Source organism: Aotus nancymaae, unplaced genomic scaffold (assembly GCF_030222135.1).
Source record: "Aotus nancymaae isolate 86718 unplaced genomic scaffold, 86718_ANA_hifiasm-v0.15.2.pri h1tg000058l, whole genome shotgun sequence".
Lineage (NCBI taxonomy): Eukaryota > Metazoa > Chordata > Mammalia > Primates > Aotidae > Aotus > Aotus nancymaae.
This window is the reverse complement of record NW_026988472.1, coordinates 34941926-34964547: the sequence shown is the minus strand read 5'-3', so window position 1 is coordinate 34964547 and position 22622 is coordinate 34941926. Positions and strand designations below refer to the sequence as shown.

At 40.8% G+C, this 22622-nt stretch overlaps 1 protein-coding gene across 4 annotated transcripts in view; it reads right to left on the bottom strand.

The window, feature by feature from the left end:
* Positions 1–387: 387 nt before the first annotated feature.
* The window catches only part of APOO (apolipoprotein O), a 74750-nt gene continuing 52515 nt past the window's right edge, over positions 388–22622 (bottom strand). For 3 of the 4 annotated variants that reach the window (XM_064364444.1, XM_064364446.1, XM_064364445.1), the window contains one exon: positions 10264–10377. In XM_064364444.1, the coding sequence (XP_064220514.1) occupies positions 10279–10377 (99 nt within the window). In that variant the 3' untranslated portion in view covers positions 10264–10278. Of the gene's footprint in view, positions 651–8434; positions 8502–10263; positions 10378–22622 lie in introns of those variants that run through there. The other variant, XM_021670470.2, reaches the window with a different exon arrangement.

Here is a 22622-nt window from a genome sequence, read left to right as displayed (position 1 = left end):
CTGAAACTCCCACTGGCATTCAAGAATTGCAAGTTCTGTACAGACTAGGAGGTGACAGCCACAACAAGGGGTCACTGTTACTGTTTTATATGTCTTCTAATCATTGTCAGGCAAACTGTATTACTTACAAGTTTTGTTCCTTGTGCTGGTTACTGAAGCATCTCTCCGACTCCAGAGCTACTCTTCTCTACTCTGTGTTGTGGGGCCCAGACTCTGCAGTCTGCGAGCTGATAGTTCCCTAAGAAGAGTTACCTGCTGTCTTTAACACACATACATCATGCATACCACTACACAACCATGCACCACACACACAAACCATGCATACACACACATCATACATACGATACACACAGGCACCAGATACACTTAGACCGTCACTCAATGATATCGGACAACTTTTTTTTAACTTGGGTTTTAATTATGTACATAAATAGCAACATGAGAACGAGGAGTTCTAAGGCTTGTACATTATCTCTAGGTGAAAGGGTTTCAGATTAGTTTGCTTGTAGGATGGTATCACCCAAGATAACAGAAGTCTGGTCTAGTTTTTCCTGAAGAAAGCCAATTTAATACATTCAATACTGACTTCTCTGCCATTTTTCTGTAGAAATACTGATTTATTCTATGGAGTTTCCAATGTTTACCTATAACTAAAAAAAAAAAAAAAGAAAAACATAAGTAAACTGTGCCAGAAAAAATAAAAATGACTATAAAATTTTGCATTATAAAAATCCTTCATATTTAAGTAGAGAAACCAGCCCTGATGAAGTGGGTCATGCCTGTAATCCCAGCACTTTGGGAGGCCAAGTCGGTTGTATCACCTGAGGTCAGAAGGCTGAGACCAGCCTGGCCAACATGGTGAAACCCCATTTCTACTAAAAATACAAAAAAATTAGCTGGGCCTGGTGGCGGGTGCCTGTAATTCCAGCTACTCAGGAGGCTGGGGCAGGAGAATCGCTTGAACCCAGGGGGCAGGAGAATCGCTTGAACCCAGGAGGCAGAGGTTTTCAGTGAGCAGAGATCACACTATTGCACTTCAGCCTAGGCAACGAGAGCAAAACTCCGTCTCAAAATAAATAAATACAGAAGCCATAGAAAATATTTACATCACCATTATATGACCATAAGAAGCATGAGCCAGAGAAAACTCTAATTATTCCCATTTCACAGAGAGTTAAACTAAGAATCAGAAAGAAGCCCGGGCGCAGTGGCTCATGCCTATAATCCCAGCATTTTTGGAGGCTGAGGTAGGTGGATCACCTGTGGTCAGGAGTTCGAGACCAGCTTGGCCAACATAGTGAAACCTCGTCTCTACTAAACACAAAAAATTATCCCGGTGTGGTGGCGGGTGCCTGTAGTACCAGCTACTCGGGAGGCTGAGGCAGGAGAATCACTTGAACCCAGGAGGCAGAGGTTGCAGTAAGCCAAGATCATGCCACTGCACTCCAGCCTGGTGACAGAGCAAAATTCCATCTCAAAAAAAAAAAAAGAAAGAAATTTTGTGCTCCATCAATACTACATATACTACATTCGGATTCTCAACTAGCTATGTATCTGAGCGTGATTAACCAGATGAATGGATTAATAAAAAAATAAATGCCTAAATGGCACAGTACACATCACATCTGAAGATTAAACAACTACATTTCCATGTATCTGCTGGACAGCATGATTACATCACCCTCAGCTTGATGTATAATTTTCCTCACATCACCCTCATCATACTTTTCTGGAATAAAATACACATATATTCAAAGATATGCCAAAGACAAACGAGTCTTCTCCAGATTGCTTTCTTCATAATTTGTTGTTGTTGTTGTTGTTGTTTTAAGACGGAGTCTTGCTCTGTTGCCAGGCTGGAGTGCAGTGGCGTGATCTTGGCTCACTGCAATCTTCGCCTCCTGGGTTCAAGCAATTCCCCTGCCTCAGCATCCCGAGTAGCTGGGACTACAGTCTCGCACCACTATACCTGGCTAATTTTTGTATTTTTAGTGGAGACGGGGTTTCACCATGTTGGTCAGGAGAGTCTCAATCTCTTGACCTCATGATCCACCCGCCTCAGCCTCCCAAAGTGCTGGGATTACAGGCATGAGCCACCGTGCCAAGCCCTGTTTTGTTTTTGTTTTTGTTTTTTGAGACAGAGTCTCACTCTGTTGCCCAGGCTGGAATGCAGTGGCGTGATCTCGGCTCAATGCAATCTCCACCTCTGGGTTCAAGCAATTATCCTGCCTCAGCCTCCTGAGTAGCTGGGAATATAGGCACACACCACCACAGCCGGCTAATTTTTTATATTTTTGATACAGAAAGCATTTCACCCTGTTGGCCAGGCTGGTCTCGAACTCCTGACCTCAAGTGATCCGCCCACCTTAGCCTCCCAAAGTGGTGGGATTACAGGCGTGACCCATCGCACCTGGTTTTTTTTCATAATTTGTAATGAATGTACTTAGCAATTAGAGATTTCTAAATATCTTAGAGGCCAGTGACTACTCACTTGATCTTTTAATAGACAACCAAAAATTCCTTTTTTTTTTTTTTTGCAATGAGTCTTTTTCTGTCGCCAGGCTGGAGTGTGGTGACACTATCTCGGCTCATTACAACCTCCACCTCTCGGGTTCAAGCGATTCACCTGCCTCAGCCTCCTGAGTAGCTGGGACTGCAGGTGCATGCTACTACACCCAGCAAATTTTTTGTATTTTAGTAGAGACAGGGTTTCACTATGTTGGACAGGATAGTCTCAATCTCCTGACCTCGTGATCCACCCACCTCGGCCTTCCAAAGTGCTGGGATTACAGGTGTGAGCCACTGCGCCCGGCCCAAACATTCTTAAAAATGTAAACTACTAGCTTATTTTTCCTATCTCAGTTTATTATTCTGTTTTTGTCTTCCCTAGGAATTTGATAGATTTACTGCATTGTTAAAAACTAAAATCTGGAAACAATCTATGTTGATAAGGATTGTAGTCCATACTAGGAAATCATTAAGCAACTAGAGAAGGAATAGGTAGATCTATTAAGTACTAACAGGGAAATATTTACACAATATAGTACATAAAACAAGTTCATTCATTCATTCAACATAGCTAAACATAATACTGTCTATGGCATTCTCAGCAAAAAAACATTGAACCTAAGTTTGATTAAGCCTTCAAATCCAACTATAAGTTTATGGGAAATACAGGGAAGAAAGGAACCAAGGGATAAACAGAATAATACTAAATGGATACATTCGGTCACAGCCAGAACATGAGAAATTCTTTTATTCTTCCTCCCAGCTCAATCCCTGTAGAACATAGGAAATTCTAAAGGACAAATCCACCAGGTTTTTCAATAAATGGCAAGGGACAATGAGGGTGTGGAAACTATTACAGTTCAAAGAGACTTAAGAGACCTATCAAACACAACAGGCATATCTTGTTTGGATCCTGGTTCAAAGGAACCAACTATAAAAGGTTATTAATGAAACAACCAGGGTATTATGCACAATGACTGGATATTAGATGATGTTAAGGAATTAGTGCTAATTTCTTTCTTTTTTTTCCCTCTCTCTCTCTCTCTTTCTTTCTTTCTTTTGGAGACGAATTCTTTCTTTTGGAGACAAAGTCTCTCTCTGTCGCCCAGGCTGGGAGTGCAGTGGTGTGATCTCAGCTCACTGCAACCTCTGCCTCCTGGTTCAAGCAATTCTCCTGCCTCAGCCTCCCAAATAGCTGGGATTACAGGCACCCGCCACCACACCCCGCTAATTTTTCTATTTTTAGTAGAGACAAGGATTCACCACATTGGCCAGGTTGATCTCAAACTCCGGACCTCAGGTGATCCACCTGCCTCGGCCTCCCAGTGCTGGGATTACAGGCATAAGCCACCGTGCCCAGCTCTTTTTTTTTTTTTTTTGAGACAGGGTCTCACTCTGTCACCCAGGCTGGACTATAGTGGCACAATCATGGCTCACTGCAGCTCTGACCTCCTAAGGCTCAAGTAATCCTCCTGCTTCAGACTCCTGAGTAACCAGGACTACAGGTACATGCCACCATGCCCAGCAAATTTTTTTTTTTTTGAGACAGAGTCTCACTCTGTCACCCAGGATGGAGTGCAATAGTGCAATCTCGGCTCACTGCAACCTCCACCTCCCAGGTTCAAGCGATTATCCTGCCTCAGCCTACTGAGTAGCTGGGATTACAGGCGCTGCCACTATGCCCGGCTAATATTTGTATTTTCAGTAGAGATGGGGTTTCACCATATTGATCAGGCTGGTCTCGAACTCCTGACCTCGTGATCCGCCCACCTCAGTCTCCCAAAGTGCTGGGATTACAGGTGTGAGCCAACGTGCCAGGCCAACAAACATTTTTTTGGAGAGATAGGGTGTCACCATGTTTGCCCAGGCTGGTCTCAAACTCCTGAGCTCAACTAATTCTCCTGCCTTAGCCTCCTGAGTAGTTTGAACTACAGGCATGAGCGACCTCAATTTTTGTTGTTGCTGTTGTTGTTGTTGAGACAGAGTCTCGCTCTGTCGCCCAGGCTGGAGTGCAGTGGCACAATCTCAGCTCAGTGCAACCTTCACTCACTGCAACCTCCGCCTCCCTGGTTCAAGTGATTCTCCTGCCTTAGCCTCCCAAGTAGCTGGACTACAGGCACGCGCAACCATGCCTGGCTAATTTTTGTATTTTTAGTAGAGACGGGGTTTCACCATATTGGCCAGGCTGGTCTCGAACTCCTGACCCACCTGCCTTGGCCTACAAAAGTGCTGGGACCACAGGTGTGAGCCAATGCGCCCCACCTGGGCCTTAATTTCTTTATGTGTGATAATAAAATTACAATTATATGCCTTGAGAAAGTTTTTTATGCAGCTACTCAGGAGGGTGAGGTGGGAGGATCACTTGAACCCAGGACTTGGAGTCCAGTCTGGGTAACACAGCGAGATCACATACCCTCAAATAAATAACAGTAAAAAGAAAGTTTTCTGTGAACTTGCAGAACAATATGAGGAATATGATCCCATTTTGTCAAAAAAAAAACAAAAACATGTATGTATGCATGAATATATTATAAATATATAAATCTATTTAATTTATAAATAAATTTTAAATACAATATATATGTATGTGTGTGTGTGTGTGTGTGTGTGTGTGTGTGTGTATATGTTTTTGAGACAGGGTGTTACTCTGTTGCCCAGGCTGTAGGGCAGTGGTGTGATCACAGCTCACTGCAACCTCCGCCTCCCAGGCTCAGGTGATCCTCCCACTTCAGCCTCTGGAGTAGCTGGGACTACAGATGTTTGCTACCATGATTGGCTAATTTTTTTTTATTTTTTGTAGACATAGGGTTTTGCTATATTGCCCAGGCTGGTCCCATGTAATCCACCTATCTCAGCATCCCTAAGTGCTAGGATTACAGGTGTGAGTCACTGCACCCAGTCTGTCTGTCTATCTGTCTATTGCACTCTCTCTCTCTCTTTCTCTCTCTCTCTCTCTCTCTCTCTATCTTTCTATCTATAAAAGTCTGGAATGATATACTAAACTATTAACAAAGATTACCTCTGGAAAAAAGAATAAAGGGGCCAGGTGTGGTGCCTCATGTCAGCAATCCCAGCACTTTGGAAGGCTGAGGCAGGTGGATCACCTAAGATCAGGAGTTCAAGACCAGCCTGACCAACATGGTAAAACCCCATCTCTACTAAAAATATGAAATTAGCAGGGCATGGTGGCACATGCCTGTAATCCTAGCTACTTGGGGGACTGAGGCAGGAGAAACACTTGAATTCGGGAGGCAGAAGTTACAGTGAGTGAGATTGCGCCACTGCACTCCAGCCTGGACAACAAGAGCAAAACTCTGTCTCAAAAAAAAAAAAATAAAATAAGGGATAAGACAAGCTTTTAAAATATTTAGCTAAAAACATTTTTTATAACCAACACAAATCACTTTTATAATTAAAAGCTACACCTCTCCAGCTGGAGAGGATGTGGAGAAATAGGAACACTTTTACACTGTTGGTGGGAGTGTAAATTAGTTCAACCATTGTGGAAGACAGTGTGGCGATTCCTCAAGGACCTAGAAATAGAAATTCCATTTGACCCAGCAATCCCATTACTGGGTATATATCCAAAGGATTATAAATCGTTCTACTATAAGGACACATGCACACGAACGTTCATTGCAGCACAGTTTATAATAGCAAAGACCTGGAACCAACCCAAATGCCCATCGATGATAGACTGGACAGGGAAAATGTGGCACATATACACCATGGAATATTATGCAGCCATCAAAAACGATGAGTTCGCATCCTTTGTAGGGACATGGACGAACCTGGAAACCATCATTCTTAGCAAACTGACACAAGAACACAAAATCAAACACCGCATGTTCTCACTCATAGACGGGTGTTGAACAATGGGAACACATGGACACAGGGAGGGGAGCACTATACACTGGGGTCTGTTGGGGGGGAGTGGGGGGGACAGCGGGGGGTGGGGAGTTGGGGAGAGATAGCATGGGGAGAAACGCCACATATAGGTGAAGGGGAGGAAGGCAGCAAATCACATTGCCACATGTGCACCTATGCAACAATCTTGCATGTTTTTCACATGTACCCCAAAACCTAAAATGCAATAAAAAATAAAAAGCTACACCTCCTTCAATAAAGATCTAAAAAAAAAAAAGAATGAAATCAAGGTTGTGTATTACAGCAAGCTGAACTCTGGTACAGAGTATCTTTGAAAACTGAAATGGATATTTACCTAATTTCTCTTTATTCTATGTCTTTTTCATTATCCCTGTAGAGAAATATAACCATTCTGGCTGACAGGGATTTAAAAAAAGAGAGAGAGAAATATAACCATATTAAAAGTCAAGTCTCTAGAAGACATGTGTCACTCTGTGGCTGCTCACCCTCTAGTCATCCTTTTTTTGTTTTTTGGGACAGAGTCTTGCACTGTCGTCTGGGCTGGAGTGCAATGGTGTAGTCTCGGCTCACTGCAACCTCCGCCTCCTGGGTTCAAGCAATTCTCCTGCCTCAGCCCCCTGAGTAGCTGAGATCACAGGCACCTGCCACCACGCCCGGCTAATTTTTGTATTTTTAGTAGAGACAGGGTTTCACTATTTGGCCAGGCTGGTCTCGAACTCCTGACCCTGTGATCTGTCTGCCTTGGCTTCCCAAAGTGCTGTGATTACAGGCGTGTACCACCGAGCCTGGCTCTAGTCATCCTTCTAATGGCATATCTGGCCCCATTCACCAGAGATGCTTATTCTGAGGTGGCTTTTGCCTTTTAACAAGCTCCCTGGGTAATAGTTTATATCTGAGAACTACTGATTTTGGGTTACTGTATAAACGGCTATGATGTGAAAGAGGAACTGGATTTGTTCTCCGTGACCACTAAGAAGACATATTTTTGCTTAGCAGAAGAAACAGCTTCCGAAAAATCAGAACTGTCCCAAGATGGCTGCCCCATGGGGTGAGTTTCCCATCGGTGCTGGTGTAAAAGGAGGAACATACAGGGCTCCAGGGGACTCTGCTTAAGGCTGGGGGTTGGGCCAGATAATCTCTCTCAAATTCTCAGTTTATGTGACTCTTTGGGTCTCCAAAAATATAAAGAAAGCTTGAGGAAAAAAAACCCTTCAAACTCAGGGTTTTCATAAATTTCAAGTAGGGGCCATGATTTACAATAAATGTAACACGAATTTTCAAAAAAATTTCTGATTATAAAATGCACATTCATTGCAGAAAAATTTTAAAATACAGAAAATTATAAAGAAAAAACATAAAAATCATCATACTACTGAAAGATACACACTTTCTGGTATATCGCCTGGCTTCATCCCCTCTATAAACATATCACACTCCCTTTTTTTTATTTAACAATAATTGTGCATATGTTCCCATGCAATTAAATATTGCAGAGACAGAATAATAATATTCCTCTTTATGGATATACCATAATTAAACCATTTTCCTGTAATTGAATATCTAGGTTGTTTCTAAATTCAATTATAGTCTTCTAATTACCAGGGAATCACAAGTGCTATTATATAATTTTTCATTTAAACACAAGCAATATAACTAGTGTTTTGAGCCTCTCTGTAACAGTCATACATTTCAGTGTCTATTATTAGATAAATACAAGTGTACTTACTATAATAAAGTATTGTTTGAAAATAATAAACCTAAGGAATAATGATACTTTTCAATTGTTTGAAATAGATCTATAGACAAATACCAACTGCCTGGTTCTAGCTTGTCTAAAATACCCAGGTATTTATTTTGTTCCATCAGTGGAACAAACACAAATAAGGCACAGCATTTAAGCCCAGAAATTGAAGATGGAAGAAAATATGACGCTTATATTTTCATATCGTTTGAACTGTTATAATTAATTAAATGAAAGACAAGTCATTTCAGCTGGCCCTACAATGCTGAAAATAATCAGAGATTTCTTATTCTTTACCTGATTAAGATGGGCAGAACATGGGAGTTTTCTACTTAGTTCCAGGTGAATTCTTCACATTTCCTGGCTTTTGAAACAAAAGAAAGAGCTTTAATGCAGTTTGAAAAGAAACAGTGAAACTCCTCAGTGTCCTGAGTATTTAGCTGAACATGAACATTAAAAATTATTACAGGGGATAGGGTCAAACCATTTTATTGAGGACTTTGGGGCTTGCTGAAGAAAGGCAAGGAGGAGGACAGAGATCCCATATTCTCACAGTTGCCTTGCCGACCATTAATTATACTGCAAAGTGATCCACCTCTCAGTAAGTTGAAGAAGTTACTAGGTCTCTGAGGGCCCTGTTGTAGAGTGACTTGGGCAGAGAGAGCAGGAAATAAAGCTCCATTAATTCTCATTATGTAGATTCAGCCAAACAGTTGGTTCTATTTAAAAAAAAATCAATAAATCTTCCTCTTTTATTTCCTGACATAAATCTTCCTAAAAGAGGAAGATACTATTTCATGGCGCTGTCACTGTTGAAGGTTTTATACCTATGGGAAGGCTTCCTGTAGGTATTTGCCCCATGCATTATTCACCATTATCCACCATAGGGGCCAATCCACAAAACATGTTTACTCTGAAAGAAGTTAGAATCAGACCACACCCATTCTGCCTAGCCATTATCCCAGAACACATAATTAGCTCATGTCATCCTTAAGAAGCAGTGTAAGTAAAGTTTCTAGTGGGAAAAGTTCATGTGCTAAACTTTTAAGGCCTTACTTTCTTTTCTATATGTTTTTTAGACTTTAATTCTGAAAACACATTAATAGTCAGAGATCAGATGGCAGTCTGAAAAACAGGAGGCTGCAGCAGGGTGGGCCATGGGGCTATGATTCTGTGGTGTAGACTTGGAGCAGTTTCTCCTGGTGGCCCCTTTTTTTAGAGTTATTCACGGGTGAAGGAGAGTGAAAGTAAGAAAGCAGGAGCACATGACAAACCCTGTCATTTCAGAGCACGGTTTCTAGGCAACTTTGGGGCTCCCTGGAGTGGCTGAGAACTGGTCTATAAGCACTATTTTATACCCGTTGTCCCAGCATAATCAATAGTGTTCCCTTTCACTCTCAAGAGTATCCTGGTTTGCCGGGCATGGTGGCTCACGCCTGTAATCCCAGCACTTTGGGAGGCCGAGGTGGCAGGATCCATTCAGCCCAGGAGTTCAAGACCAGCTTGAGCAACACAGAAAAAAAAAAGTTAAAAAAAAGAGTACCCTGGTTTTGATGATAAATTATATGGTCACCACATCCACTTGACAATTGAGTTCTGGGAAACAAGGCCATATGGATTACTTGGTGGATCAATGATCAACAATTCTCATGTCTACTTGATGCTCTGAACAAGACTGCTACAGGACTCAGAATCTGTGTCCTTCTCTTCCTCCAGAGCCACTCCCCACCCTGCCCCCACACATGCATGCACACAAGCGAACACACATATACAGATGTGAACACACAACCACCTACACCCTAGAGGCCTTTTTGCTGTTGCTTGAACTTGCCAAACTCCCTATTGGGACAAGAACTTTGCCAAATATACCCCTTGACCGAGACCAGTCAATCCCAATTTTTGCCTGGCTAAATGTTATTCATCCTTTACATCAAAGCTTTCTTTGTACCCTGTCCTTCAATTTAGCAGAACTTTCTATTCCCTTTCATCGCACTCATGCACTTCCTGATTGCATAATTATTTCTTCTTTGAATCTTTCATTAATCTGTAAGCTTCATGAGCGCACACTATCCCTAGGGCCTCCTAGCACATAGTATTCAGATATTTGTTGAATAATCAAATGGAAGGCCAGGGGCTGTGGCTCACACCTGTAATTCTAGCACTTTGGGAGGCCGAGGCAGGTAGATCACTTGAATCCAGGAGTTCAAGATCAGCCTGGGCAACATGCTGAAATCCTGTCTCTATAAAAAATATAAAAATTAGCCAGATGTGATGACACACACCTGTGGTCTCAGCTACTCAGGAGGCTGAGGTGGGAGGATCACTTAAGCCAGGGAGGTTGAGGCTGCAGTCAGCCATGACTGCACTACTGCACTCCAGCTTGGGCAACAGAGTGAGACCCTGTCTCAAAACAAACAAATAAATGGAAATGGGGCAGAACTTAGAGATCTGATGAATGTAAAAAAGTTTGGGTTTTTTTTCTCTCAGATCTCAAGTCGTCCAGAATTCAAAAGTTTGGGTTTTTATTTTCTTAACACATCCATGAACACGAATAACAATTTCTGTTAGCAAAATTAAAACTTGAAAAAAAATCAAAACATTAATTTCTAATTAGTATGACTGCCATGTGAAAGCTGATTGCCAGCCATAACTTTGAGGTATAGCAGTCTACTGAAATGTCTGGGTCCCTCACCAGATTAATGAAGAACAAGAAGAGAGAAAAAGAGGCTTATGAGGGCAAGTGAAATAATCATGTCCAACAATTGGGTCTGGCATAAAAACAAGGTAGTTCTCGGCAGGGCACGGTGGCTCACATCTGTAATCCCAGCACTTTGGGAGGCCAAGGCAGACAGCCTGATATACATGGATAAACCCTGTCTCTACTCAAAATACAAAATTAGCCAGGTGTGGTGGCACATTCCTGTAACCCCAGGAGAATCACTTGAACGCAAGAGGCAGAGGTTTCGGTGAGCTGAGATTGCACCATTGCATGCCAGTCTGGACAACAAGAGTAAAATTCCATCTCCAAAAAAGAAAAACAAAACAAAACAAAACAAAAAACAAACAAAAGCAACAACAAAAAAAAACCAAGGTGGTTCTCTACCTAAATATATGTTAGGTCTGAAAAAACAAAATGCTAAATTCACAAGCTTTTTAATCTTTTGGACAGTAAGAAAATGAGCACACAAAAGCATTCTTCTGATTCAGGAAAACAACTTTGTTGCTAGGAAAATTTTCTTGTTTGGTTACATATCACTTATAGTTTAACAAAACATCATAGTCCAATATCTCACTAAAAAAATATTTCAGAGAATCTGGATGTACTACAAAAAAAACAAAAAATAATAAAAAAATAAATAAATAAAATAAAAATATTGAGCCCATCCGCCCACCCTGTTACAAATCAGATCTCTCTTGGCAGATAACTCCATGATTTCAGACAAAACAACACTTTGACTTCAAAAAAAACAGTTTGTGATTTAGCACAAGCCAGAAATCAAGTTTTTTTTTGCATTTTCAGAGAAACAGTTTTATCTAGAATATTTTGTAACTCAATCATTTTAATACATATCTGACTTCAGTTTTTATTTTCTTACCACATCCATGAACACAATTTCTTGTTTTGTTTTGTTTTGTTTTGTTTTGTTTTTTTGAGACAGAGTTTCCCTGTTACCCAGGCTAGAATGCAGTGACGCAATCTTGGCTCACTGTAACCTCTGCCTCCCAGGTTCAAACAATTCTCCTGCTTCAGCCTCCCAAGTAGCTGGGATTCCAGGCACCTGCTACCATGCCTGGCTAATTTTTGTATCTTTTTTCGCCATGTTGGCCAGGCTGGTCTCAAGCTCCTGACCTCAGGTAATTCACCTGCCTCAGCCTCTCAAAGTGCTGGGATTACAAGCATGAGCCACCGTGCCTGGCCATAAACAACAATTTCTGCTAGCAAAACTGAAACTTTTAAAGAAAATCAAGACACTGATTTCTAATTAGTATGCCGGCCATGTGAAGGCTGATGGCCAGCCAAACCTCTGAGGCACAGCAGCCTACTGAAATGTTTGCCTCCCTCACCAGTTGAATTATTTTCAACAATTATTTAACTTCTCCAAAATGCAGTTTCCTTGCTTACAAATGGGGATAATAGAATCCACCTCAAGGACTCTTCCTGAGTAAAGAGCTTAGTGCCAAGGGCCAAGCTCACAGCAAGTAAGTGCTCAATAAATATTACCTATCCTATATGGTAGGTCACTTTAGTTTTTGGATGAAAAAAAAAGGTAAGGATAAATGACCTATTAAAGATCTCAACAAGGCTGGGCAAGGTGGCTCACACCTGTAATCCCAGCACTTTGGGAGGCTGAGGTGGGCAGATCACGAGGTCAGGAGTTTGAGACTAGCCTGGCCAATATAGTGACACTCCATCTCTACTAAAAATACAAAAATTAGCTGGGCATGATGGCGTGTGCTTGTAGTCCCAGCTACTCGGGAGGCTGAGGCAAAAGAATTGCTTGAACCCGGGAGGCAGAGGTCGAAGGAAGCCAAAATTGTGCCACTGCACTTTGCCTGACTCTGTCCAGCTGCTCCAGAGCGAGACTCCGTTTCAAAAAAAAAAAATTCCCAACTAAATTCTAGTTCACTGGATGTGGTAGGCAGAGTAATGGTCCCTCAAAGATGTCTTCTATTTCTGGAACCCATGACTCTCACCTTACATGGCAAAGGGAAGTTAAGGTTGCACTGGAATTAAGCTTACTAATCAGTTGCCCTTAAAATAGGGAGATGATCTTGGATTATCTGGGTGGGCTTGATTCAAGCATATGAGTGTCTGTAGTCTAAGAGGGAGGAAGAAGAAGGGGTCAGAGAGGGGACCTGAAAAGGACTTGCTGCAGGCTTTGACAATAGAGGAAGGAAGCTGGGAACAGCCCTCAACTGACAGCCAGCAAAACAGACCTTGGTCCTACAACCTCAAGGAACTGAGTTCTGTCAACAATCTAAATGAGCTGGAAAGAAATTCTCCCCTAGGGCCTCTAAAAAGGAATGCAACCCTGCTGACACCTTGATTTAGAACTGGACTTCTGACCTACAAAACTATGATAATCATTTGCATTACTTTCAGCCTGTACATTTGCAGTCATTTATTCTGGTAGCAATGGAAAACTAAAACAATGACATAAGGACTCCTGACTACAGGGTATGGTTCCATTTTCTATCAGTGGACATTATCTTCTCAGGCAGAAGCGAAAATGTACAGTATCACATGAGTGGTGGTTGATGACTATCATGTGGCTGGAGTCCATCCATTTCATATGTTCCTCACATAGATAACCTTACTGAATCCTCAAAACAGCTCCAGGAGGTACTATGTCCAGTTCCCATGGTGCTGGAGTGACTTCCCAAGGTTTCAGGGCTAGTAAGAGGCAGAGGTGGGGTAGGAGTCTAGTGCTCCCCACCTCTTACTCCACTGGGCAACACTGTATCCTGACCACTGATACCAAGAGTGCATTCCTTTCAAAGGAGGAGATGATCATTATTTTTCAGGACTTCTAACTTTTTGTTTTGCTAAATAATGGTGTTTTTAAAAAGAAAGAAAAAATCATTTCCTAATACCTGTATTTCTTAGAATTTTAGACAGAAAAAAATTAAAGAACACAAATTCATAACTTTATGGAAAACCCATCAAGCTGTCATTTAAAAAAAATATAGTGGTAAGAATACCTAATGTGAGATCTGTCCTCTTGGCAGATTTTTCAGCGTACAATACAGTACTGATATCTATAGGTGCAATGTTGTGCAGGGGATATCTAGAACTTATTCTCTGTGCGTGACTGAAACTTTGTTGATTGCCAACTCCCTATTTCTCCCTCCCCCAACCTCTGGCAATCGCCATTCTATTCTCTGCCTCTATGAGTTTGACTATTTTAGATACCTCATATAAGTAGAATCATGTACTATTTGCCCTTCTGTGACTAGCTTCAAAGATTCACATTTTAAAACTACATGACTTACTTTCAGCCAAATTTTGCCGTGTTTAGAGAGCCGAGGAATTTCTAATGGAGGAAGAAAAAGCAGGGCATGTTTACTCAGGGTGGTGGCTGATGCTTCCCTTTCATTTTCCTGCTGAGCCAGCACGAGCCTGAATAAAACTATTAACAGCTCAGCTTTAGAACTTCTGCTGTTTTCATGTTGGTAAGAGGTTTGTGATTCTTTCTGAATTTCCTGCCATTTGAATAATTAGTGTTGGCCTTTAAGAGTCATTCTACAATTCTGTGATAGTAATTTGTTGCATTAAAAAAAAAAGCTAGTGAAAAACTAAAACGTATTTACTGAGACATACTGCTGTGTTTGGCTAATTATAAGACAACTCTAGTCAGGCATGGTGGCTCATGCCTGTAATCCCAGCACTTTGGGAGGCTGAGGAGGGTGGATTACTTGAGGCCGGGAGTTCAGGACCAGCCTGGTCAAAATGATAAAACCCCATCCCTACTAAAAATACAAAAATTAGCCGGGCATGGTGGTGCATGCCTGTAATCTCAGCTACTAGAGAGCTGAGACAGGAGAATTGCTCGAACCCAGGAGATGAAGGTTGTAGTGAATGAGATCACACCACTGCACCACTACACTCCAGCCTGGGCTACAGAGCAAGATTCTGTCTCAAAAAAAAAAAGACAACTCTAAAAGAGCCATCTGTGACCCTGAGGACTGACACTCACAACTGACCTCCTGATACCCACAACTGGCCTTCATCTCTGATACTCTGACCTTGAGTTGGAACTATTCTGAAAGCGTTTCAGATTAGCAATGGGCAGTCATTAAATATTTCATGCTTTCATTAAGCTCCTAGAGTCAAAGAGTGAAATTACAGTGGAAAAGGTCAATAAATCAACTCCATGAAGAACTTCTGATCATCAAGACGCCAAAACTGAAAAGACAAGCCCCAAACTGAGAAAAGGCATCTACAAACATCTGGCCAAAAAAATATTAGTATCTCAGAAAAAAATAAAGAACTCTAATAAATCACTAAGGGACAAATGACCCATATAAAAAGTGGCCAAAAGACATGAACAGGCATTTCAAGAAAAAGAAACCAATAAACCTGTGACAAGATGCTCAACTTTATTAGCAATCAGGGCAATGTAAATGAAAACCACGATGAGAAATTCTGGGAACATCTTGACATGCTAGATAGTGAGGTAACTATGCAAACTACTGGGTCATGACAACAGGACTCAGAGCCAACTTCCACTAGCAAAATGGGACGGTTTGAACTTTAATAACAACAAGAATTACAAAGCATTCAAAACCATCAAATATGTTTAAATCTATAAATCCATAATTATTTTTAATTAATTCATTTATTATTTTAAGGAACAGGGTCTCGCTCTGTCACCCAGGCTGCAATGGAGTGGTACGATCATAACTTGCTGCAGCCTCAAACTCCTGGACTCAAGTGATTCTCCTGCCTCGGTCTCCCAAAGTGCTGGCATTACAGGTGTGAGCCATTGTGCCCAGCCCATAATGATATTTTTAAAGAAAAACTAATAGGTGATCTTCTGAGGAAAGGGAATGAATTATTTTGAAACTGGATAAGAGGAAAAAAATCATGTAATTATCTTCTTTTTCCTATATAAACTATAACTGAGTAACCAGTAGATAAGGGAAAAGGTTCCTTATTAAAATATTTCAGCTAATATTAGAAAATGAAACAATAAAAGTAGAATATTATTTTCTTTTTTTTGAGACAGAGTCTTGTTCTGTCACCCAGGTTGGAGTGTAGTGGCACAATCTTGGCTCACTGCAACCTCTGCCTTGCAGCTTCAAGCAATTCTCCTGCCTCAGTCTCCTAAGTAGCTGGGACTACAGGCACGTGCCACCATGCGTGGCTAATTTTTTTGTATTTTTAGTAGAGATGGGGTTTCACCATGTTGGCCAGGCTGGTCTCAAACTCCTGACCTCAAGTGATCCACCCTCCTCGGCTTCCTAAAGTGCTATGATTATAGGCGTGAGCTACCGCGCCTGGCCAGTATCATTTTTTAATCCCCAAGACTCAAAAGAGTCTAGGCATTGAGCATCCACAGCTGCTAAAATCAAAACAACAACAACAAAAAACAAAACCAGACTTATGTGCCTATGTGGATCTAGAGCCTTGCCAAAAGGATTAAACAGGACATGGATCAAGTAGCCTGTGGATCTAGCTGCCAAAATGCAGGGAATACAGAGAACACATTAAACTGCAGCATAAATGTGTAATCAGCAAAACCCAAACTGTTAGAAACTCTATGGGTGAAATGTGCCTGATTGTTTTAACAGATAAACTGCAAGGAAGACAACTCCAAAAGATGGAAAGGGAGCCTGTAGATTAAGAGAGACTTAAAAAGCCAAAGAAAAAAAGCATATGTATTCAAACTAATGGGCAAGACTAAAGTGACAGGGACAAATACTTAGGTGAGAAAGCCATTAAAAAAATAAAAGAAAGTTATTATAATAAAAGTTAGACCAGTAGTTATTCCAGGAGGTAAAGAGCACTGTGACTGGGATGGGCTACATGGTGGGGCTTTGAGAGAACACTGGCAAACTTCTATTTTTTTGCCCTAAATGATGGTTTATGAGGGTGTATGCCTTGTAATAATTCACTTAGCTATAAAAAATTAAAAACTGTTTAAGTCAAGCACATTATTGGGGCAACTAGGGAAATATGAACATGGGCTATATATAACATTTGTGTAAATAATGAAATGTGAACTTTCCTGAGTACAATAATGGTACTGTGATTATATAAGTGAAAGTCCGTGTTCTTTAGAAATACATGCTGAATTAGATACAGATGAAAAATGCAATGATATCTACAATTAATTCTCAGATGGTTCAGAAAAATAAAATATACATGTGCCCATGAACACCATGCATATGTGAAAAGATAGATTATACAAATATAGCAAATGTTAATTAGTGAATCTAAGTGAAGTGTATATTCATTGTACCAGTCCTGCACCTGATCTGTAGTTTTGAAATTTTCTCAAAATGAAAATTGGGAAATAAAGTAAAGCCACATACACATATACTCCACAATGAAAAGTTCTTTTAAAGTCACTAGACTGGCAAAAATGGAAACAATCAGTTGGCATCATCTAGTAAAACTGAAGGTATGCAGACCCTATGAATCAGGAACCCTGGCCTAGAAAAACTCTTGACAAATTATGAAGCCATGCTGTGTTGTAATAGTAATGTACTGAAAACCACCCAACTAGCCACCAAGATGGGTATTTTCCCATAAAGAAAACATGCACGGTGGCTCATGTCTGAAATCCCAACACTTTGGGAGGCTGAGGAGGGCAGATCACCTGAGATCAGGAGTTTGAGACCAGCCTGCCCAACACGGTGAAACCCCATCCTACTAAAAATACAAAAATTAGCCAGGCATAGGGGTGCATGCCTATAGTTCCAGCTACTTGGGAGGCTGAGGCAGGAGAATCACTTGAACCCAGCAGGCGGAAGTTGCAGTGAGTTATGATTGCACCACTGAACCCTAGCTTGGGCAACAGAGTGAGTCTCTGTCTGAAAAAAAAAAAAAAAGAAAAAGAAAATAGAGCAGTGAAAATGAATGCACTACTGCCATACATAACCCATAAACAAAATGTTAAGGCAACAAAACAGGTTGCAAAATAATATGTAGTAAGACTCATCTAGATAAACATATATATATTATATATATATTTAGATTTAAATTTGGTATATTAATTTATAAAGGCAAAAACAGACAGGCTCAACTATAGTATTTCAGAATATATACATATATTGTTAAATTGGAAGAAAAGTTTAAAGAAAAACAAGGGAATGAAATAAAATTCCAAACAGTGGTTCCCTCTGGGGAGACATGGGGGTGAGGGGACCCATGGAAGACTTGAAAGGCATAGGTAATTTCCTATTTTTAAAGGCAGATGATTAGTTGGTACATACATGGTCATTATACTGTTGGATTTTAAACTGTATATGTGTGTCATATATTCTTGTAACTTAAAAAAAAAGCCCTAGACCGTACTAAGATGACAATATTTCTGGACACACCTATCTTTGCTTCACAGTTCTGACAGAAAGTTCATTTTAACTGAAGCAGATAAATTCCTCTGAAGTAACCAACGATGACAGACTGAAAGACTGCTTTATTGGTAGAAGACTCAGCACAAACATTTAGAATCATTTCCTAAGAGAGAAAAGGCATGTGGCAGAGCAGTAAAATGCCAGACTTGTTTGGGATATTTCAGAGTAATATAGCCCCATGGGAAATAATACCATTAAGAACTGTGCCATCATTCCTAATTTAAAAATTTTCAGGAGAGAGATCCAAGATGGCTGATGATTAGCAGCTCGGGCACGTACCTCCCAGTGAAAGCGCAAAGAACGAGAGGACGCCACACTTTCAGACGAATATTAGTTGCTCACGGACCACGAGATTCCCAGTGGAGGAGCTCCACGGGTCGCCAGGGCGACTCTTGTGGCCGGCGTGGCGGTTTTGCTGGTGCCTTAGCACGCCAGTTCTTGGTGCAGAGTCCGGAGATTCCCGGGCAGAAAAGCACCATCAATCTTAACACCGCTCTTTTGGCCGGCTCAGTGGATTGCTCAGATTTCGGCGCAGGGAATCAACAAGTTGGACGTCAGAGACCCAGTTAGAAAGTTGGTAATTATAAAGACGACAGACGGACAAATATATAATGAAGGGAAGAAACCAGCGTAAAAAGGTAGAGAATACTCAAAATCAGAATGCCTCTCCCTCTACAGGGGATTGCAATTCCTCATCAGTAACGGAACAAGGCTCAATAGATTACACCGGTATTCCAATAACAGAAGCAGGTTTCCAAACGTGGGTGATAAGAAACTTCTGTGAATTAAAAGAACTTATTCTAACCCAATGCAAAGAAACTAAGAACCTTGAAAAAAGGTTTAACGAAATGTTAATGAGAATGGACAATTTAGAGAAGAATATAAGTGAATTGATGGAGCTGAAAAACACAACACGAGAACTTTGCGAAGCATGCACAAGTTTAAACAGTCGAATTGATCAAGCGGAAGGAAGGATATCAGAAGTCGAGGACCAGCTCAGTGAAATGAAACGAGAAGACAAGAATGCAGAAAAAAGGATGAAAAGGAATGAGCAAAGTCTCCAGGAAATATGGGACTATGTGAAAAGACCTAATTTACGTTTGATAGGTGTACCTGAATGTGATGAAGAGAATGAATCCAAGTTGGAAAATACTCTTCAGGATATCATTCGGGAAAATTTTCCCAACCTGGCAAGGCAGGGTAATATTCAACTCCAGGTAATACAGAGAACACCACAAAGATATTCTTCAAGAAGACCAACCCCAAGGCACATAATCGCCAGATTTATTAGGGTTGAAATGAAGGAGAAAATACTAAGGGCAGCCAGAGAGAAAGGTCAGGTTACCCATAAAGGGAAACCTATCAGACTTACAGCAGATCTCTCAGCAGAAACCCTACAAGCCAGAAAAGAGTGGGGACCAATATTTAACATCCTTAAAGAAAAGAACTTTCAACCCAGAATTTCCTATCCAGCCAAACTAAGCTTTATGTGCGAAGGAAAAATTAAATCTTTTGCGAACAAACAAGTACTTAGAGATTTCACCACCACCAGGCCTGCTTTACAAGAGCTTCTGAAAGAAGCACTATACATATAAAGGAACAACCAATATCAGCCTTTCCAAAAATATATCAAAAAGCAAAGAACTTTAACACAATAAAAAATTCACATCAACTAATGGGCAAAACAGCCAGCTAGCATCAAATGCTGGTATTAAACTTACATATATTTTAATTGGATAAAAAGCCAAAACCCATCGGTATGCTGCATCCGGGCCCATCTTACATGAAACAATACACAAAGACTCAGAGAGAAGGAGGAAGATTTACCAATTGAACAGAGAGTAAAAATAAACTAATAAACAAAAAGCAGCAGATGCAATTCTCACCTCTGATAAAGTAGACTTTAAAGCAACAAAGATCAAAAGAGGCGAGGAATGACATTACATAATGGCAAAAGGATCAATGCAACAAGAAGAGCTAACGATTCTATAGATCAACGAGATAGAAAATTAACAAGGATATTCAGAACTTGAACTCAGACCCGGAACAAGTAAACTTAATAAATATTTATAGTACTCTCCACTTCAAATACACAAAACATACATTACCACCTCACACCTATTCCAAAGGTGACTATATAATTGGAAGTAAATCACTCCTCAGTAATCGCATAGCATTTCATAGGTTTAAATTAAATATTGGTTGGCTGTTTGTTTGTTATCTTCTTCCCTTACTCCTTCCTGATTACATCATTAAGTATAATTATCAGTATAAAAGAGGTTTTCAATACCCATTACTAAATTGCATTCTAGCCTGGGCAAGAAAGCAATACTCCCATTCTCTCTCCCTCTTTCTTTTCCTTCTCCCTCCTCCCCATTCTCTCTCTCTCTTTCTCTTCTTTTTTTCTCCTTCCTATTCTCTCTCTCTCTTTCTCAAAAAAAAAAAAAAAAAAAAAAAAAAAATTTTCAGCATCCTGTTTTGTATGTATGTATGTATGTATGTATTTGTTTGTTTGTTTGACTGATTTATTTGGAGATCACATCTTGCTCTGTCAAGCAATTCTCCTGCCTCCACCTCCCAAGTAGCTGAGATTACAGGCATGTGCCACCACACCCAGCTAATTTTTGTGTTTTCAGTAGAGACGGGGTTTTGCCATATTGTCCAGGCTGTTCTCAAACTTCTGGGCTCAAGCAATCCACCTGTCTCTGCCTCCCAAAGTGTTGGGATTACAGGCCTGAGATACCACACCTGGCCAGTGCCCTGTTTTAAACATAATGTCCACAATTTCTCTGACTATGTATAACCAAAAGCCACTACATCTGTTACATTATTAGAATACAAATAATTATGAATTAGATGATACCTAATTGAGACTGCTAATTAAAGCCTGACTTGAAAACCAACTTCCAAACAAGCTAAGAAACAAAAAAGTCTCCTTCATGAAGTGTCCCTTAATTCCCTTCAATGAAGACAAGATCTCTTCATCCAAAAATCGTACATATTTTTCTGTGCCTTTCTACTGGCATTTATTACATTTTATCCTGTATTTTGGTCATCTGCTTTCCTTATCTCCTTTACTAGATTATGAATTATTTGATAGTCTATGATGAGAACATACTCAGCTCCAGGGCCCCAGAAACATTCATATTCTAGGGTAGCTTACATCTTTGCTCTCATTTAAAAAACAAAAACAAGGCTGGGAGGGGTGGCTCACACCTGTAATCCCAGCACTTTGTGAGGCCAAGGCGGGTGGATCTCCTGAGGTCAGGAGTTCGAGACCAGTCTGAACACCATGGCGAAACCTCACCTTTACTAAAAATACAAAAATTAGTTGGGTGTTACAGTGTGAGCCTGTAGTCCCAGCTACTCAGAAGGCTGAGGCAGGAGAATCGCTTGAACCCAAGAGGCAGAGGTTGCAGTGAGCAGAGATCGTGCCACTACACTCCAGCCTGGGTGACAGAGTGAGACTCCATCTCAAAAAATAAATAAATAAATAACAAAAAAAACCACCCCGAAGCCCATGAAATCTGAAGTGGGGGGGTGAGGCAAGATCAACAACAAAAAAATGGCACTTCATCAAATCAAGTAATTCCTGAAATCTAAGAATACTGAATTTTGAATTAAAAGGGCCCTCTGCTATTTTTTGTTTAAAACTTGTAACAAATATTTAATATGGTCAACATCAATTTTATTTATTACCTTCTTTTTTTTAAGACAGGGTTTCACTCCCATTCCCCAGGCTGGAGTGCAGTGGCATGAACACAGCTCACCACAAACTCTGCCTCCTGGGCTCAAGAGATTGTCCTGCCTCAGCCTCCCAAGTAGCTGGGACTACAGGTGCATGCCACCACACCCAGCTAATTATTTTTTTGTAGTTTTTGTAGATACAGGGTTTCACCATATTGCCCAGGCTGGTCTCGAACACCTGGGCTCAAAGCAATCTGCCTGCCTCAGCCTCCCAAAGTGCTGGGATCACAGGCATGAGCCACTGCATCTGGCCCTGATTTTATTACCTTCTATCAAGAATAGACAGCTGTCAGGAAAATTATGCTTGGAGGGTAAGCAAATGTGAGAAAGCCTGAAGTTTTCAATGACTCTGAAGAAGGCAAGGGGATAGAGAGAGAAATGCAAACCAACCACGAGCTAATTAGAAATCTTTATCACCCTACTCCAAACAGATCTGCATATAAATTTGGGTAGTTTTAATACCTAATGTTTTCAAATTACCAGAAAATATTGGCCTGCTCAATTGGCATTCTAACCACAGTCCAGTTGCTTCTGCACTGGGCTGAATTCTTAGTGCAGTCAGAGAATGCTGTTTCCACGCCAGAGGCTCCTACAGCCTCCACTTTGGCTTTGGTGTGCATGTGTGTCTGCACCAAAGGGCCGTTTTAATTCAAAA